This window comes from Carlito syrichta, unplaced genomic scaffold (assembly GCF_000164805.1).
Source record: "Carlito syrichta isolate Samal-C Ts95f unplaced genomic scaffold, Tarsius_syrichta-2.0.1 Scaffold304622, whole genome shotgun sequence".
NCBI classification, from domain to species: Eukaryota; Metazoa; Chordata; class Mammalia; order Primates; family Tarsiidae; genus Carlito; species Carlito syrichta.
The window spans coordinates 37,113-58,097 of NW_007248718.1; the positions used below are offsets into that span (position 1 = coordinate 37,113).

Below are 20,985 nucleotides of genomic sequence, written 5' to 3' on the forward strand. Positions count from 1 at the left end.
AAAAAAAAAAAAAAAAAAGAATATGCAACTAGAAGGCAGAAGACTGGCTATCTAGTTGTAAATATGCCACTTGAATACTTGAAGAATGTTTATTTTAAATATAAATATAAATGCTTAGTTTATTTTAAATATAAATACTCAAAATGAACTCTCATGTCTTTTGATATTCAGCTATTGAAGAAAATTAGTACTTTTACTGTACCTTCTCTGTGTTTACAAATGATTAGTGCTGTGTATACTTGCGAATTTTAGCTGTTTTAGAAAACACACAAACTGAAAATATCATAGTAATACACAAGCAATATTAGTTGATTACTTAATTTATAGGTTATGATCATGTTTTCACTTTATCAATTGTAATTATTTATATTTTGGGATTGTATTTTAGATCAATTTAAGATAATTATACTGCCTTTCTATAAGTAAAATGTCCTTAATTTTACAAGTGAATTACATGCTCTGTGAACATCCTCTTATAAAATTTTTCCAAATCTCTGGTCAAAGTTTGGCAAAGCATTAGTATATATAGTTGAATTTTTAAAAATTTGTTGATATCAGGTAAATCACTAGAGAGTCTACTAAGATCTCAGAAAATCTTTTTTATATCAACTATGATCAAAATAAAAATGAGATACTTTTCTGATTCATGTCCATTTTGAATATTCATGTTATATTTAGCTTCTGAACATCAGACTTTTTGTGCACCCTATAACTTATGATAATATTCTTCTTAAATTATTACTAATAATTTGCTAATATTTTGATACAGGTAATGGATTAGGAATTAGAATTGTGGGTGGTAAAGAAATCCCTGGACATAGTGGAGAAATTGGAGCCTATATTGCCAAAATTCTTCCTGGTGGAAGTGCAGAACAGACAGGGAAACTTATGGAAGGTAAGAATAAAGAATTGCTAAGTATAATGAATGCACTCATATTAAATATGTTTTCATTTAACATGTACATTGTCCTATTCGTTATTATCTAGGTAAGCCTCTCTTCTTATGGTTAATCATGAAATTTTGGTATAGTAATTTAAAAGAAGAAATGTCCACAAATATATTCATTTTAATTTCAATTGCATTATCCCTTTGGCAGCTGATTAGCTACAGAATATATTGTTTTAGAAACACTAATTAAACTTTTTTTACTAATTGGAACAATTTTATAAAAATACTATCAGCTATCTGGATTGTTTTATAAATACTGATAAAATTATATTGAAATTAAAGCTACAAAAATTTCAGATGATTCAGAACGTATTACGGTTGGGTCAGCAAACTATGGACAATACACAGGTTGAATCTATCTGCCACCTGCTTCTATAAACAATGTTTTATTGGAACACAGCTGTGACCATTGATTTACATATTTGTGCATAGGTCTTTTCCCACTATAATAGCAGGACTGCATTCATGATAGAGACTGTATGGTCTGCAACAGCTATTTCTTTTTGGCCCTTTACATAAAGTTTACATTACGTCATTGTATCATAAGCATTTTAAAACAATAAACTTTATAGACATAGCTAATGGGCTATAAAATATATGTTTAATTATTTTCTTTCAGTAAAATATTGTAGTCAGATTTCTAAAACGCTTAATGATAATTTTCAATTGTCAATCAGAAGATATGGGCATTTGCATTCTCCAGTTTCTAGCATCAATACAGTTTGCAAACTTTCAGTGATATTATTTATAATGAACATTGTTTATCATAAAGTAAATGTAACCTTTTCATTTTTACTCTAAATAAATAAATTTGGAAAAAGTGTTTTTCTGTCATTTCATAGTTTAATAAAATTTTGTCTGTTATTGCTTAAAAACTTTAATTATGTTAAAAATTATTCACTGTGATTTTGTATATATTGGAATATTGGACCCTAACAAAATATATTGGAACCTAACAAAAAAATCCTTGGACATTCTGATAGACTATTAGAATAAACACATACTGGAGGCAGAACTTATTCATCATGATGTCCTGCTGAAACCAGCTGGTTTCATAGCAGTAGGATGTGCTGGACACATCTCTTTCCAACTTCGAATTCAGTGATATCATGGTGATAGCTTGAATTGGTCATGGTGGGAGTAATGTGGAAATAGGCAAATTCTGTAAATCAAGCCTTTGTCTGCTTGCTTGCGTGCTTTTAGAATGCCAGTTTACCAGCACATCACCAAATATGTAACTGAAAGTATATTATTAAAAATATTCCAATGACATTCATAAAACAGAGGAAGTTAGGAGAGCCAGCCAATAGCTAAATGAAGGAAAAGAATGAATGAATCAAGAAATGATAATTATGAGTAAAACACTTGGTCCATAAGAATTTATTGTGACTATAGCCCTATTATGCCCAACACTAATTTTTTAGTGTTGCAGTCTTGTAAAGGATACATGAGTTGAGACTGATTTTTAAGGATGGAAGTGGTAGGATCACTTTCACATAGTATATTCCAGAAGAAATTTGAATATGCTATGTTTATTTTAAAATAAAACTCGCAATAATAACTGTGCCTGACATCATTTGGTAAATATACTTGAATAATTCACAGATAAAAGTTCATATATTTCTTTAGATTGGCACAATATAAATCAGCAAATGCAACAAAAGATGATTTTAAAGATAGTATAGTATCATAGTATATCTAGGAGGTATACTATGATGGAGTGATACTCTTTGCACTAGGTAACCGAAGTGGCATTTTTTAAGTTCATACGTTTAATTTTAAAAATAAATATAATACAACCTCATTCAAGAGGGAAAACAAAAGTAAACCTAAAATTGCATTTGTGATTTTTATAAGAGCTGAAGACCGCCACTAAAGTTCTCTTATTTGGAACCAGTATTTTTGCACTTTGTCTAATTGGTTTAAGGGAGATATCATTAAAAACTACATGCATATTATTTAAGATTTTATTTTTGTTAATTATTTATTTATTCTCTCAAAATTTTGCCAACCTGTCAAATCAGATCTTCTGGTTAGAAGTCAGTTCCTGCCTAACCCACACCTGTAATTTGTTATTTATTATTTTTAGCTTTGCTTTATTTACTCTTACAACATAGCTTTTTAATAAATCTCTTGTTAATATTTCTATTACATTCCCAATGCTGTCTTGACTGTTGATATTTTAGTACTATTTATGAACATTAAATATTCTGGAGGATAACTTTGACATATGGCAAATCATATCCTTTTTCCCACCCATAAAGGCTACACCTATATTTTATGCTACCAGGCTAGAAAGAGAAAGTCTCATTTCTATTACGTCCAAAGATTAAGTAGCTAGAAGTCCACTAATTCAAATGGGTATCCACAAGCATTCATCTTGTTTAGACTGATATTTCATGCATGTGAGTGTATGTGTGTGTGTGTGTGTGTATGTGTGTGCGCGTGCATGTGTGTGTGTGTAGTTATAGGTGATATATGATATTCTGTAGTATCAACTCCTAATAGATTATCCAGAAATTCCAAAGCAGTAACTTGATTGAAATACAACTTTGATTTTTATGCCTAATATGAGACATCATTATAATTATACCATTGTATATTACTGGAAGCTTTGTTTTCTTTTAATTTTTAAACAATGGTTTTTACAACTATTGATTTTTAAAAATTTATTTATCAAAGGTGATTAACATTTCATAGTTTTAAGTTTATTATTTCCCAAAGAAAAAATATACATATATAGATAGAATATTTAATTATTGAATTTCTCTGTCTATTTAATGAATTTCAGGTAGACTTAGGAATTGATATGTTACAGATATATCTTTGCCTTCTATATTTCTGAATAAAAAAGGATATAGACTGTGCCCTTACAGATTCAATACTGTCTTCTATTTCACTTAAAAAGAGTGACAACTTGGTTAGCAATAGAATTCTTAGAATGTACTTTTTTCTACCCCAAACTACAAAGCTGTGTTTTAGATAAGTTTGGCCAAGTCTACTGCTTTTCCTGAGTTTGTTAATTTCTCTAATAACAGACTTTTAAAGATTTGTGGTATAGTATTTACTTTTTATAATTTCATTATATTTTTAGTTAGCAAATAATAATTGCATATATCTGTGGATTACAATGTGATGTTTTGATACATGAATACCTTGTGGAATGATCAAACAGGCTAATTAGCATATTGCAGGTTTTTCAGCCTCATCAAGATCTAACATTTTAGCACTTTTACAGCATTCGATGGTATAGACTGATTATGTTGACTTTAGGAAAGCAAGTGTATTTTCAACTTTCCTCTAGGCTTACGTCCTCTGGATGTATTCATTTAAGACTTATTGGCCAATCATGTAGGTTTTCTGATGCTCTTAAGCTAAGTGCTATTCTGAAAGTACTCGCTTATGTAACCAACATTAAATGTGAGAAAAAAATCCCTGTTAGATTTTCTAAATGGTTACTCTGATTGCTTATGAAAAAGATTTTTATTCAATCTTTTTGAAGAGTCTTTTTGAACAAATTAGTTCATCTTGTTAGATAATGTTAAAAGAATGTTGTGTTTCAGAATGCTGAGAATTAGCGATAATTATCATTGCAAAATAATTAGGCTATACAGAAGAAATTGCTTTTAAAACACTCCTAATATTAGTGTGTGTGCCATCTCCTAAAATAAAATATGCAGTCAAAGATTTCCAGTATTCAAAATTTCCTGAACAATCTTTTAGTTTTAAATCAACGTACGATAATGTTGAGAAAGAACTCCGGGAATCAGGTGCTTAAAGGATACTAATCTTTCAAAATTTTAAAATTTATTTCCCAGTAACATTTACTAAACATTCTTGAACAAATACCATACAAAGAATGATATTTTGCAATCTGTTATTCTTTGTCTTAATTGCATAAGATTAGTCTTTGTTCTATTGAAAAAAGTGAACACAAAAGATCTGGGGAATTTAACTACACATCTAATAAAGTTTCCAAAGTGCTATATCTTGCTATTTGCTTTAGGATTGTAATTTTAACATTTTTTAGAACAACATTATTCAGCAATGTTGAACTTTTAGACAGTATATAATGTTTTTTCTCACTTTGGTCTTTGTCTTTAGCATTCTTTTTTATTTTTATTTTTATTTTTTGGCATTTCTTTTTGAACTAATTTGAGCATCTAAAATACACTAGAATACGAGGGGGGACCCCCAAAAACCTGGAATTTATTTATTAAAAATTGTGTATTCACTCTTACATGTTTAAGCTTCACTCACCTTCAAAGTACTTGCCACTTGAGGCAATAGACCTGTAGACACTTTTTCCACTGCTCAGAACAGTTTTTGAACTGCTTTGATGTCTTTTAGTACTCCTGCCATTTTTTGTTTCACCTCTTCGATAGGCAAAATCTTTCCCTTTGAGGACTTTTTTCATCTGGGGAAGCAAAAAAAAAAAAGTCACTCGGGATGCGATTGAATGAATAGGGCGGGTGGGACATAAGGATCATGCCGTTTGGGGTCAAAAACTGCTGAACACTCAGTGCAGTATGGATAGGTTGTTTGTGTAAATCTCCCATCGTGAAATGGGCAAATGCACTGAAAGAATGTTCAAAAAAATTCACTGAAGTTGAATACATCCTCTCACAACAATGCTAGCAGGTACATTGCTGCTGATGGGTTCCTAGAATACTTAACTAGCAGAGGAAGCCTGCACTGTAAAGGGCCCACCCGCCAATAAACAATTCCAGGGTTTTTGGTTCCCCCCTTGTATATGAACTCTGAATATGTGTTTATACCTTGCCAATTTTATTTTAAATATTTATTCTTGGCTAAATTAACCTTTGTATAGTACAATATTAAGTCAGTATAATTAACACTTTAACTAATGGACCCACCAAAATGGATATCTTCCATAATAAAGTTTTAGACTATTTTACTTGTTAAAACCTACTTGATATCATCAAATTTTAGGAAGCTTTTAATGTACTACATACTTGTTTTTTAAAAACTTTCTAAAATATTCTTCTCAGATAAAAATTTGAACCCTCTCCAAATGTGGGGCATTTGTAGAATAATTGTCAATACCTCATGACAAGTAGTGGGTTTTTTTGTTTTTGTTGTTTCTTTTTTTTTTTTTTTGAGTTGGAGTCTCATTCTGTCACCCAGACTGGAGTGCAGTGGCTGCTCCCGGCCACTGCAGCCTTGACCTGCTGGGCTCCGGCGATCCTTCTGCCTCAGTCTTCCAAGTAGCTGGAACTACAGGCGCGCGCTGCCACGCCCGGCTAATTTTTTTTTATTGTATAGATGAGGTCTCACCAATTTGCCTAGGCGGGTCTTGAACCCACCGGCACAGGCAATCCACTCACCTTGGCCTCCCAAAGCGCGGGATCACAGAATGAGCCACCGATCCCGGCCGAAACATTTTTAAGCAGATAAATACCAGGTTCAGTTCTTCTCTGTTTTCCATACCACTCTGTGCATACATCTGTTGTGGCCGTTAACATTGTGAGTTTTTTTCCTGCATACTCAGTTTCTATCACGGTGCTTAACAAAGCAAGTATTCAAGCAATATATGAAGAAATTAGTGACTCAAAATACATTTTCAATTACAAAAGCTGGATAGTTATTAAAATGTTACTCCTCATAGAGTTGTGTGAAGCAAATAAAATGGTACATGTAGTTATATTCTACTATTTGTAAAGAACCGTGTACATTTAAGACAGTATCAATATTTAGTGATATAACTTTTGATTATCTTTTCAAAAAGTGAATAAAATGGAAACTTTCCTCTGGATACGTCTTTTCACAACTTTTAGCTTAGCTGCTCATATAATTACATAAATTTATTCTCTTTTTTTTTTCAGTACTACTTTTCTTTGAATTTAAATTCAGATATTTGGGATGAGAGGATAGGATTGTTACTAACAGAAAAACCACTCCAATCTAGAAAATACAGTACTGTCTTCCTACGCAGTACCTGAGTGTGAGAAGATGTTTCCCTGCCAGTTCTCTAAGCCAGAAGCTTCAAAACATTGGGTTTACTTTGTGGTTGGGAGAGGGTGAGGGTACAAAACAGAGGAGTTTTTAATTAAAATCTCAGCTCAAAATAGCAAGTACTTGTGGAATGGTTTACTGTCTGACACATCTGTTTGTGATTGATTTGCCCTTACTAGTTGAGTGTGTTTTTCTCTCAGAATTGTACATTTTTACTGAAACAACTCAATTGTTCAATTTCTTTATTACACAGTAACCACAGAAAGTCAGAGTTGGATGTTTAAAATTCATTAAAAGTGGACATTATATCTTTAGTCTGAGTCACCTCCCCAATCAGGAAAATTGATTCACAGAGCTTATTCCTATGTTTTTCTCACCTCACCTTTCAAGATGCCCAGCATAAATGTTTTACATCTTCTGTGTTATCTTCTGTTTCTTACTAGAGTGGGAAGGGGTGGGGATGGGGTTTGGGGCTTGTAAGCATTCATGGCTTGATGTTTACAATTTAACACTTAATCAGACACTGATCTGTAATTTTCATAACAAATGTTCAAGTGTGCAAAAAAACCTTTAAAGAATAATATGGCAAACAGTCATGTACTTACCATACTGTTTTATTAAGTCTTAAAATTTTGCAATATCTCTTTCACATTTTTAAAAGAAGTATCTATAAATCAATTAAAGCTCCCAGTATGAGCCTGCGGGTTTGAGACCCGCCTGGGCAGGCGAGACCTCATCTCTACAATAAATTTAAAAAGTTAGCCGGGCGTGGTAGCGCGCGCCTGTAGTTCCAGCTACTTGGAAGGCTGAGGCGGAAGGATCGTTGGAGCCCAGCAGGTCGAGGCTGCGGTGGCCAGGAGCAGCCACTGCACTGTAGTCACCTCTGCACTCACAAATCTCTGTTACTATCACAGAATACTATCAGACTTACTTTGGGTTACACTTTTGCTTGCTTTTCTTAACAGTGCTATATGTAGATTCATAACTATATAAGATTCATTTTGCTTGTTTAAAAAATTTTATATAAACATCTTACTAAACGTGCCTTTGTGTCACTTTTTTAAAAGTCACATGAAGTTTTGGATATCCAAAGAACATGTGACTCTAGTTCATTTATCTTAACTACTGAGTAGAATTCAATCATTGTATGTCTCCACTGCAGTTTAAACATTTTCTGGTTAGTTAGGATATTTATAGGTTTGTTTCATTTTTACTATTTCAAACAGTGCTATAATTAATTTTTTGATGTAGTTTCCTTATGCACATGTGTTGGAGTTTCTTCTATAATACAAATTAAATTTTGGATTATCATGAGTATTAATCTTTATAAATAATGTAGGAGAAAGTTGTGTGGTTTCTTCAAATTGATTTTTTTTTCCAAAGTGCTCTCCCTTAAAGAATGTTAAACTCTTTATACATCTATCAGTGGAAAATTAGTGTTCTTGTTTCTATTTATACTTGCTTATCTTTCCTTGTTTTGTTTTGTTTTTTTCCCAACTCTATTGTGGAAGTTTCCTTTGTTGTTTTCATTTACTTTCCCTTCAGTAGTGACGAGTATGAACGAGTATTTACTTTCCCTTCAGTAGTGACGAGTACTGCAATAGTACCAATGGAATCAAGATCGATTCTTAGATCTGCTGGCATTTGAAATCCTAACCATTCATTCATTCATTCATCTTGGAATCTCAGAGAACTGCCGTGATGGCATCTGCCAGGAATTTCCAGACCTTTGGAAGACCTGAGGTGCCTCAGTAAGGTTGACCAGGGACCTACTATGCAGAAACACTCCGTCAGTGTTTTGTTTTTGTTTCGTTTAGAGAGAAACAAAACAAGTGTTACCCAGGCTAGACTCAGACTCCTAGACTCAAGTGATCTTCCTGTCTCAGTCTTCCCAGTAGCTAGGACTACAGGTGAGCCACCACGTTCCCACTGGTTTAGCTCATCAAGTTTATTATTTTGTTTTCTTGACAAGTATCTGTTTCAATTCAAACTTCTGCCCTCTACTGAAGAAGGAGGAAAGCACCAATAGAGAGGGTTCATTTTGTTTGTGGGTTTTTCTCATCTGTGATTTACCTGTTCTTTTTGCCTTTTCTTTAATTGGGTTATCTGTGTATTTTTAATACTTTTTAGGGAGTAGTGATATATTCTGGATACAATCCTTTGTCAAGCAGGTAGGCTGTAAATAACTTCTCTCAGTATGTGGTTTGTACTTTTAGTTTATCTCTCTTTTTTCCATTACAAAAGTTGAAATCTTAATATATTCAAATTTGTCATTTTATTTTTATTAAGTTTTGTAAATGCTTTACATTGTTTAGGAAATTCCTTGTGCTGTGAAGTCTTAAAGATGTTATTTATTTTCTTCTAAAAACTGTAAATTGTCACATTTCAGAAATGATCTTATAATCATAGACTTAAGTTATTTTTACTTATCATGTGGTCTGAAGCAGAAATCTTGCATTTTAGTTTTGTTTTCTTTCTCAATAAGTATAATCAAATTTCCTGTGTACTATTTTTTAAGCTATATATTTCAGTACCTTTAACAGCACTCTTTTCTGTTTTTTCAAAAGGGGCCCTGAACCATCTCTAGTACAGGTCAACTCCCACAGGGTTGCATGCTTTGGGATCATTTCTCTCTTTTTTTTTTGATAGATACATAAAAGTTGTGCGTATTTATGAGGTGCATGTAATATTTTAGCACATGCATATAATGTGTAATGATCAAATCAGGGTAATTTGGATATCTATCACCTCAAACATTTATTATTTCTTTGTGTTGGGAACATTTTAAATCTTATTTTTTTAGCATCTTTGAAATATACAATACATTATTGTTAACTATACTCACCCTACTGTGCAACTGGACACTAGATCTTATTCCTTCTATCTAACTGTACCTATTAACTAACTGTTTTCATTTCCCCTGTCCACAACCCTTTTAGCCTCTTATAACTGCTCTATTTTTATGAGATCAACTTTTTTAGCTCCCCATATGTGAGTGAGAACAGGTGATATTTGTCCTTTGGTGCCTGGCCTTTTTCACTTAACATAATATTCTTTAGTTCCATACATGTTACTACAAATGACAGGGTATAATTCTTTTTATGACTGAATAACATTCTATTGTGTGTATATATATATTTTTTAAAACTATTTATTTGCTGATGGACACTTAAGTTGATTTCATCTCTTGGCTATTTTACTGTAGAGATGAGGTCTAACCAAGTTACCAGCAATGGCCATTTTAAATAGTGCTGTCATAAACATGGGAGTGCAGACATCACTTCTATGTTCTTATCTCCTTCCTTTGGATATATTCTCAGCAATGGAAGTGCTGGATCATATGGTATTTCTCTTTTGAATTTTTCATAGAGATGTATGCCTTTGCTTAGCCACTAGCAGTATGCAAGCATTCCTCTGTCTTTGAACCTTTGCCAGCATCTATTATTTTCTGTCTTTTTATTAATAGCTATTTTAACTGGGGGGAGGGGGTATCTCATTGTGGTTTTAATTTGTATTTACCCAATGATTAATGATGTTGAACATTTTTTTCATATGACTGTTGGCCATTTTTATATTCTCCTTTGAGAAAAGTCTACTCAGATCTTTTCCCATTTTAAAAATTAAGTTATTGGTGGGTATTTTGCTATTGGATTGCTTGAGTTCCTTATATATTTTGTTCATTAATTCCTTATCAAATGAATAGTTTGCAAATATTTTCTGTAGGTTGTCTCTTCACTTTGTTGATTTTTTTTCCTTTGCTGTGCAAAGCTTTTTAGATTAATGTAATCCTACTTGTCATTTCTGGCTTTTGTTGCTTGTGCTTTTGAGGTCTTGCTAAAAAAACTTTTGTCCAGACCAATATCCTGGAACATTTCCTCAATGTTTTCTTCAAGGAGTTTCATAGGTTCAGGGCTTTTATTTAAGTTTTTAATATATTTAGAGTTGATTTTTATATCAGATAAAAGATACAGTAAGGGTTATGGGTCTACTTTTCTTCTTCATGTGGCTATCCAGTTGTCCTAGTTATCATTTATTGATGAGACTATCCTTTCCCCAATGTATATTGTTGGTGCCTTTGTTGAAATGTGTTGACTGTAACTGTGTATAATTCTTTCTGGGTTCTTGATTCTGTTCTATTGTGTTTGTGTGTGTGTGTTTTTATGCCAGTGGCATGCTGTTTTGGTTACTATAGACTTGAAGTATATTTTTTAAGAAAGGTGGTGTGATGCCTCCAGCTTAGTTCTTTTTGCTCAGGATTGCTTTGTCTATTTGGGGTCTTCTGTGATTCCATGCAAATTTTAGGATTGATTTTTCCACTTCTGTAAAGAATGTCCTTGCTATTTTGATAGGGATTGCATTGAATCTGTAATCAATTTAAATAGCATGGACACTTTAACAATATTTTTTCTTTCAGTTCATGAACATGGAATTTCTTTCTATTTTTTGTGTCTTCAATTTTTTCATCAGTTTTTTTAGTTTTCATTGTAGAAATTTTTCATTTTTTAGTTTAATTTATTCTTAGTTATTTTTATTTTGTAGCTTTTGTACATGGGATTGCTTTCTTGATTTCTTTTTCAGATTCTTTGCTATTGCTGTGCATCATTTTTGAATACTGAATTATTAATCCCACTGATCTATGATGTCCCATCAGTGTCTACTGATTTTTTAAAAAATATGTGCATGGGTCTTTTCTTAGTTATTTTAGTGGTCTATTTGTCTATCCCTACAATAATATCACACTCCTTTCATTATAATATATTTATTTTAAGTCCTGGCATATGGTAGGTGAATCCATCATTTTGCTGTTCTTCAAAATTCTCTTGGAACAATTCTTGACCCTTTGATCTAACATATAAATTCTAGAGAAGCTTGTCAATTTTATGACAATTTCTGTTAAGATTTGCTAGCAATTACATTGAAGAGACTGATTGATTTGGAAGAAATTTTATACATATAATTTATATACATGTATATATAAATTACACATACATATATATATATATATATACACACATATGTATGACCAGCTGATTCTTCAGTAACTTCACAATGCAGGGCTTTTCTCTGCTTAGAGATTTAATCATTGTATGCTAAATCAGTACAATAAAGTAAGTTAGGATATTTAAAAAACTTATACATAACCATTGTTAAACTTATTAACAATGTTTTGTATTTTTCTATTAATTTATAGCAGTATCATGTCTCCATAAAAGGCAGAGTAAAAAAAATAAAATTTTGTTTGGGAAATATGATGGGCTAAATCTAATCCTTTACATACATGTCTTTGATTCTAAGCTTTAATAACTATATTTCGTATACTAGTTCTCCAAATTAATTTTTTTTTACTGGTTTTGTGTGTTATAACATCATGATTGTGAAATACATTACTGTCATGATACTTTTAAAACGTTGACAATTTTTTGTAAAAGAAGAGTTAATCCCTAAGGACTAAATATCTTTTATCCAATGACCCCAAACAGTTGTTTGTTTATATTGGTAAGTTGTTCAACTGTAAGTTAATTTAATAAAATCTCTTGAAGATAATCTTTATCTATATTGTTAAAATTGACAATTTAATTAAATTTGGGAAATTTTTAGAAAGCTGTTTGGAGTTAAGAAAGGAATATAGCATTAACATTTGAATGTAGCTTTACAAGTCTTAATGAATCAGGGAACACAGCACGGGAGAGCACAAAGCCAAAACTGATGATATCCAATGTTTGCATGTAGATTTATCCAGACCTATATGACAAGTTAGCATCACCCAGGTTATTGGACCTGTAAAGAAATGAGAGAAACATCATTGCTTGTCCATAGGCTGTTTTGTGGGGAAATATTCCTGTGGCATGAATTCTAATTCATGAATTTTTATAACTTCTTCATTTTTAGTTATTTTAGAGTAGGTGGTTGACATCTGTCCAGCTAGCCAACTATTCTTAAAGATGAATGGATGGGGTTCCTGGCATAAAAATGCTGTTGGATTTTTTGTTGAGAATCAGTGAAGTGAGGGTGAAGTGAGCTGTTTTTGAAGTGGTGGTTTTGATTTTAGAAGTTGGCCTCTGGAATTCTCTGTCATGAAGAAGTCTGTGGTAGAAAAGCTAATTCCAGTAGTATTATTAGAGGACACATTCCAGCATAACATAAGGGAGAATGTTCCTAGGCAAGAAAGTCTCTATTTCTGCTTATGCTTTTTTGGCATATGTTACAGATGGCATGGCAGTGATCAAGGTTGGAGATCAAGAAACACAGCACACAGATGAGTGAGCTTCCTTGTTCTTGTTCCAGGGGGATTACCAGGTACGGATTGGTCATTAGCATGAGATTTCTCAAAATTCCCTAAAGCTAGAATGTTAGGCACATATGACACAGATCACATTTCATGTTGATACAAAGATTTTCTACTGAATATTTAGGAAATTAGCTTCAGGGAAGAAAAATACAAATTGTGGTACCTGGACTAGTAGGTTGTAAAATATTATTTTTAGGATGCAATGATATCACACTTACCACATCAGGATACTAGCTATTGCCAGGACAAAAAAAAAAAAGATATTTATCCCCTTTATTTTGAAATTTATCAGAAGTGCATTTGAGTCATATATATCTGATAGAGACATCAAGAAAACTAAATAAAATTGTCCTGTTTTACATGCTTCAAATCTTCATTTGATGGCTTTTATCAACAATGTTGGCATACCTCAAAATATTTATGTGTATTCAGTGATACTGCTTTATGATGAACAATTGTGCCTGTAGTTAAATTTCTGGATTTGTCTAATCAATATTTCATAGGCTAGACTGCATTTTGTGTGAACTTGTAGTAGATATTTTAGAAGCTCAAATGTTAAACTCTCTTTTTTGTATCCATACCAGATCTTCAACCAGCCAATGCATTAGCATCTCCAATGAGTAATAGAGAACTTGATTTTTGAATCAGATAAATCAGGATTTAAATCCAGCTCTGGCCAGGCTCAGTGGCTCAGCCTGTAATCCCGCGCTTTGGGAGGCTGAGTTGAGTGGATTGCCTGAGCCCGCGGGTTCGAGACTTGCCTGGGCAACTTGGCGAGACCTCATCTCTACAATAAATCAAAAATAAATTACCCGGGCGTGGTAGCGCACACCTGTAGTTCCAGCTACTTGGAAGGCTGAGGCAGAAGGATCACTGGCCAAAAAACCCAGAATTTATTTATAAAAAATTGTGTATTTATTCTTACATGTTTAACTTCAGTTCTTTCAAAGTACTCTCCATTTGATACAATACACCAATTGAGACCTTTTCTTCATTGCTCAGAACAGTTTTGAACTCATCAATTTTGATGCCTTTTAATGCTTCTGCTGTTTTTTTGTTTCACCTCTTCCACATCAGCAAAATGTCTTTCCCTTTAAGGACTTTTTCATCTGTGGAAACAACAAAAAAGAGTCACTCAGGGCAAATTAGGTGAATGAGAGGGATAGGGCAGAGAGGTCATGCTTTTGGTCAAAAATTGCTGAACACAGCACAGTGTGGGCAAGTGTACTTGTAAATTACCCATCATGAAATGGGCCAACGCATCGAGTCTCCAAAAAAAAAACAACAAAAATTCACTGAAGTCAAACCCACCCTCTCACAACAACCACTAGGTGGTACACTGATGCCAATCGGTTCCTAGAACACTTACCTAGCAGAGAAGGCTGTACTACAAGAGGACTGCCTTCCAAAAGATAATTCTGGGTTTTGTTGTTTCCCTCCTCATACGTATTCTTTTAGTTTCATTGAAAGAAATACAGAAATAGAGAAAGGTAGAATACATTTGTCGTTTCTGCATGCATTAGAACCAGAACCATGACTAAGTGAAGATTTGCCTTTGCCCACCCAAATAATTGCAGGTAACTTTCAGGTTGTTTCTAGGAACAGACTTTAAGCTCCTGAGGGAAAGATGCTGTCCAAAAACCATACAAATCTTTCAAGGGTTCATGTATTCTGTTTGTTAATTTTGTTGTTGTTGTTGTTTGTTTGTTTGTTTATTTTGAGTTGGAGTCTCACTCTGTCACCCGGATGGAGTGCAGTGGCCACTCCCGGCCACTGTAGCCTCGTCCTGCTGGGCTCCGGCGATCCTTCCACCTCAGCCTTCCAAGTAGCCAGAATTACAGGCATGCGCTACCACACCCGGCTGATTTTTTTGATTTATTGTAGAGATGAGGTCTTGCTGCCCAGGTGGGTCTCGAACCCGTGGGCTCAGGCAATCCACTCATCTCAGCCTCCCAAAGGCGCGGGATTAGAGGCTGAGCCACCGAGCCCAGCTTGTTAATTTTTTAATAGTTCAATATAGTCATTGAATACTACCACATTACAGATACAGTGATCAGTGTTGAGGCAGAAGCAGTATTCTACAAGAATGCAAGTTTTAGCTTCAGCACTCAAGAAATTCAAATTAAAGTCATATATATACATACATATACACACACATACCCATGTATGTATACATATGTATTAATACATACATTTATGTGTATATGTGTGTTTACATGTGTGTGTATATGTTTTACTAAGAGTGATGGAAGAAAATAAGTTTCTCTTAATTTTCTCCTAGGCTAATTTCTCCAGATCTTAGTCACTATTGGCCATAGCACTATAGTTTACTAAATGCCATCACTGATCCATTCAATACTTTTAGTACATACTATATAAAACAATCTCTTCTTGGCCATGTGGGGACCTCAGTGAAGAAAGCATGACTCTTACATTCTAATAGTTAAGGCAGATAATAACAAAGCTATTTTTAAACATCATATATTAGATGGTAGTAAATGCCAAGGAGAAAACATATCAAGGAGGGTGGATATGGTATGAAGGCAGATGGAGTTGTAATTTGGGATGGCTTTGCTGAGAAAGTAAAGCCACCACAGAGAGGAAGGAGTGATCCAGGAGTTGTCTATTCCAGGCAGGGAAATGACAAGGGCAAACGCCCTGAACAAGAGCATGCCTGGTATATGCCAAGAACAGCAAGACAGAAAAGAAACCATCATGGCGGGAACTGAATGAGCATGGGAGAGAGAAGATAGCAAAAATTTCAGTCAGAGAAGTGGCAAGAATCAAATAGTATAGGCCAACATAAGGACTTAACTTCTCATAATGTGCGATAAGAAGCCATTGACCTGACTTAAGCTGAATGACATTTAAATAGGATTACTTACTCCAGTAATAAGAATAGCTTGAAAGGAGTAAAAAGTAGAAGCAAGTAGGAAGTTACAGAGGCTCAGACCAAGGTGGGACAGGGGAGGTGTCGAAAAAGTTATACACACACACACACACACACACACACACACACACACGTGTGCGCGTGCATCTGTGTAATAGCTATATATCAATATTGTACACATGTTAAATTTAGCTCAGTGAAAATGATCTCAATATGTTCATTCATTTGTTTCTATACAGAGTATTCACATTTATTGAGTGAAAATCGCTTTGCCAGTTTTTTTTTTTTTTTTTGAGTTGGAGTCTCACTCTGTCACCCAGACTGGATGCAGTGGCCGCTACCGGCCACCGCAGCCTCTACCTGCTGGGCTCTGGCGATCCTTCTGCCTCAGCCTTCCAAGTAGCCGGAATTACAGGCACGCGCTACCACGCCCGGCTGATTTTTTTGATTTATTGTAGAGATGAGGTCTCGCTGCCCAGGCGAGTCTCGAACCGGCGGGCTCAGGCAATCCACTCATCTCAGCCTCCCAAAGGCACGGGATTACAGGCTGAGCCACTGAGCCCAGCTGCCAGTTTTTAAAATTTAAATCCCCACATAATATAGCAAGCCTGCAGAGTGTTTGGTGCTCAGTCTTAAATCTTGTTGTCGATTAATGCAATAAAAGCATATTCTTTAATAAGAAATAAACCATTTAAGTGTGTATTTGTGTGGTTCTATAGGTGACAATCCAATAATTTTTTTCCCTATCATTTGCAATTTGCATCTCAGTAGAACAAAAGATGGCCAAGAGTAATATTTTTTAAATGTTTATAAGGGGAAATCACTGGGTAATACTTCTTTATTTTTTTAACATTATGCCTGTGTCAATATTGCCTTAAGTATTAAGGCAGAAGAAAAGTGAATAAAATATCTCAATATTTTAGAGTGCTTAGAGTATTTGTATTAATAACCTGTGAAAAAATTGATTTAAGTACTATTGATTCCCAAAACTGATTCTCAGCAATCCCATTTTTTTCATCATGACAGTCTTTTCTGAAAATATTTAATGTAAGAATTCATAATCAGTTGTTGTTTTGAATTTCTATCTTCTTAACAAGTCTCCCAGCTGCCAGCCTGCCTCTGATTTCATTTATTCACTCAACAAATGTATGTACTGTGGATATATAATGTCACAATTTAGACAATTATGTAAATGAGTAAATTAAAATAAAATGGGTTGAAGGCAACAGTAGAAGTTTATACAAGATACAGAGAAAACATGGAAGATACTGACACTACTGAAGTTAGGGAAGAAAGGCATATGTCCTCTCCAAACAGCAGAATGTTCTTAAAATGATGATCTGATTATTGTAAACATTTCCTCTTATATCTTAATGTTACTAAATGAATTAAGTCCCAATACAATGTTAGTTACAAGGCCTCTCACAACATACGCCAGCAATTTGAGCTCTTCTTCATCCACCCCCACCACACTTCCCAGCTCCACACCCACCCTGCTCTAATCCTGGAGACAAAATCTCATTTCCCTTCCGTGAGCATTTGTTCATGATGTTCCTGCTTCTTGGTAGGAGAAATCATGTCAGATATCATAACTGATTGATATTAGTGAACCAGCATACTAGGGTATGCTAGTACACTCTCTGGCATATACTGGCAAAATATTTGTGGACTTGGGCAACTTGTTTTATTATAACTAAATGCATTTATTTATATTGATTATGCATTTAAAACTAAGTTATTTGTCACAAAATAAACCAACTTTATAATTAAATATTCTGTCTAACTTAAACACTCAAAAAGCTTTTAGAATGCCAATATTGCTGAACCTACATGGAAAATAAGAAGACTGGGTTTTACAAACTGCTGCTAAATGTAGTTTCTAAAACTGAGTGTTTTCATCTGTAAAAATAGGAATATACCTAACCTGTTTAGTGGACTGCTGTGAGAAAAAATGAGGAAAAATGGGCAAAATAACTTTTTTTGTAATATAATGTATTGGTGTTCTTTGCTGATGCCAGAGGTAGTAACACAAGTGAAGTGGGTCTAACTTTTTTTTTTTTTTTGAGTTGGAGTCTCACTCTGTTGCCCAGACTGGAGTGCAGTGGCCGCTCCCGGCCACCGCAGCCTCGACCTGCTGGGCTCTGGTGATCCTTCTGCCTCAGCCTTCCACGTAGCCGGAATTACAGGCATGCGCTACCACGGCCAGCTGATTTTTTGATTTATTGTAGAGATGAGGTCTCGCCTGCCCAGGCGGGTCTCGAACCCGCAGGCTCAGGCAATCCACTCACCTCAGCCTCCCAAAGGCGCAGGATTACAGGCTGAGCCACCGAGCCCGGCTCTAACTTTTTTTAATAGAAAGAACTCCAAATGAAGAGTACACTTGTATGGTATGTTTGGTATATATATGAAACCCTCTATAATTATCCAGAACTATATCAACATTATTTTATGGCTATAATCATATTTGCTTATCCACTAGGAAAATAATTTCTCTACATTAATTTTAGAGAGCTGGAGAAAAATATTTAAGTTTTGTTCTATATCATTTGGCAGATATTGCTGTTAAACTGTTTTATTCAAAGGCAATTCTTGTTTTTCAATGCAATGTCAATTATTGTAGGATGTTGTATATATTATAATATTGATTGACAGAATTTCAAATTGAATTCTATTTATTAAACAGATTGATCACTTTTTGAATGGAATTCAATCATCAAATGATGTTTGTTATTTATTGAATGTCTATTGGTTAAAGTAAATGATTTGTTAATTCTTATTTGTGATACAAAAAGCAGAATATTGGCACTTCTTATAAAGCAACTTGAAACATAATTTCTTTTATTTATTAAAAGAGTCTCTCAGGATGGTAAAATGATTACCGATTCTTTATTGTTTGAAATGGCTTCTCTATGTTATTTATACATGTTGACACTTATAATGATGAAAAAAATTGTGCATCTAAAGCTTACCTTTTTAATTTCCATTGCATCATTCATAATAATCTATAGTATCATTGGTTTAAAAATAAGCAAAATATAATCTTTCTCAAAGACTACTTGCACTTTACTACTTCCTTTTTAAGTTTTTATTTGATATACATATAAGTTGTGAAATGATCACCACAATCAATCTAATTAGCTGATCCTTCACCTCACATAGTTACCATTTTCAGTGACAACATTTAGTATCTACTCTCTTAGTAAGTTCCAAGCATACAATACAGTCTTTCTAAATATAGTCACCATTTATGTTAGATTCTTAGAATTTGTTCATATTATCACTGAATGTTTGGACCTCTTGACCAGTATCTTCAATTTCCTCTATCCCTCAACCCCTGGCAACCACCATCCTACTCTCTACTCTGTGAGTTTGGCTTTTTTTAGATTCCCATATAAGTGAAATCATACAACATTTGTCTTTCTCTGAGTTATTTCACTTATTATCACAATGCCCTCAAGTTTCATCCATGTTGTTGCAAATAGCAGGCTTTCTTTTCATTATGACTGAATAATGTTCATAATATTATTCACAGGGAACATTTTCTTTACCCATTCGTTCAACAACACACTTGGGTTGTTTCTATGCCTTGGCTGCTGTGACAAATGCTGCAATGAGCAGAGGAATGTAGATATCTCTTTGAGATACTGAATGTATTCACTTCAAATATACACCAAGAAGTGTGATTGCTAGAGGATATGGTTGTTCTTTTTTTTTTCTTTTTTCTTTTTTTTTTTTGAGTTGGAGTCTCACTCTTGTCACCCAGACTGGAGTGCAGTGACACGTTCCTGGCCACAGCAGCCTCGACCTGCTGGGCTCCAGCAATCCTTCTGCCTCAGCCTTCCAAGTAGCTAGAACTACTGGTGCGCACTACCACGCCCGGCTAATTTTGGGTTTATTGTAGAGATGAGGTCACACCACATTGCCCAAGTGGGTCTTGAACCCGTGTGCTCAGGCAATCCACTCACCTCGGCCTTCCAGAGCACTAGGATTACAGGCTGAGCCACCGAGCCTGGCCAGTAGTTCTTTTTTTAATATTTTCAGAAACCTTCCTACTGATTTTAATGGTGGATATACCAATTTATATTTCTATCAACAAAAGCTTCCTTTTCTTCACATCCTTACCAACACTTGCTATTTGACTTTTTGACAATAACCATTCTAGCAAGAGTGAAGTGATACCCAATTGTATTTGTTATTTGAATTTTTCTGATGATTACTGATGTTGAGTACCTTTTGGTATACCTGTTGTTTATTCGTATGTCTTGTTTGGAAAACTGTTTATTCGGATCCTTTGCCCATTTTTAAATTAAATTAATTGTTTTGTTTTGTTTGTGCTTATAAGTTATATGACTTGTTTACCTATTTAAATATTAACCCCTTGTCGATATATGGTTTACAAAAATGTTCTCTCATTCTGTAGGGTTCCTTTTCATTGTGTTGATTGCTTCTTTTGCTGCACAGAGATTTTTAGTTTGATGTAGTCTCATTGTTTATTTTTCCTTTTGTTGCTTGTACTTTGAGTGTCATATTTAAAAAAATAATTGCCAAAATCAGTCTTGTGGAGATTTTTTTCCCCATGTTTTTGCCTAAGAGTTTTAAGGTTTCAGATTTTATGTTTAAGTTCTTATTTAAAGTTAATTTTTGTGAGTGGTAAAATATAGGGGTACAATTTCATTATTTTACATGTGAATGTCCAGTGTTTCCAACACCATTTATTAAAGAGACTACAATGTTCCTATTGTATATTCTTGGTGCCCCCTTTTCTAAGATTAGTTGGTTGTATATTGTGAGTTTATTCCTGGACTCTCAATTCTGTTTCATTTGTTTATGTGTCTGATTTTTAGTTCGATTGTTTTTGGTTTTTACCAGTATTATACTGCT

The 20,985-nt window shown here is 34.0% G+C and overlaps 1 protein-coding gene across 1 annotated transcript in view; it reads left to right on the forward strand.

Moving 5' to 3' along the window:
* The window catches only part of LOC103262797 (protein piccolo-like), a gene marked incomplete at its 3' end in the record, with an annotated part of 124,931 nt that overhangs the window by 24,459 nt on the left and 79,487 nt on the right, over positions 1-20,985 (forward strand). Inside the window, exon 2 of the mRNA XM_021713590.1 lies at positions 770-895. Within this exon, the coding sequence (XP_021569265.1) occupies positions 770-895 (126 nt within the window). The remainder of the gene's footprint in view (positions 1-769; positions 896-20,985) is intronic.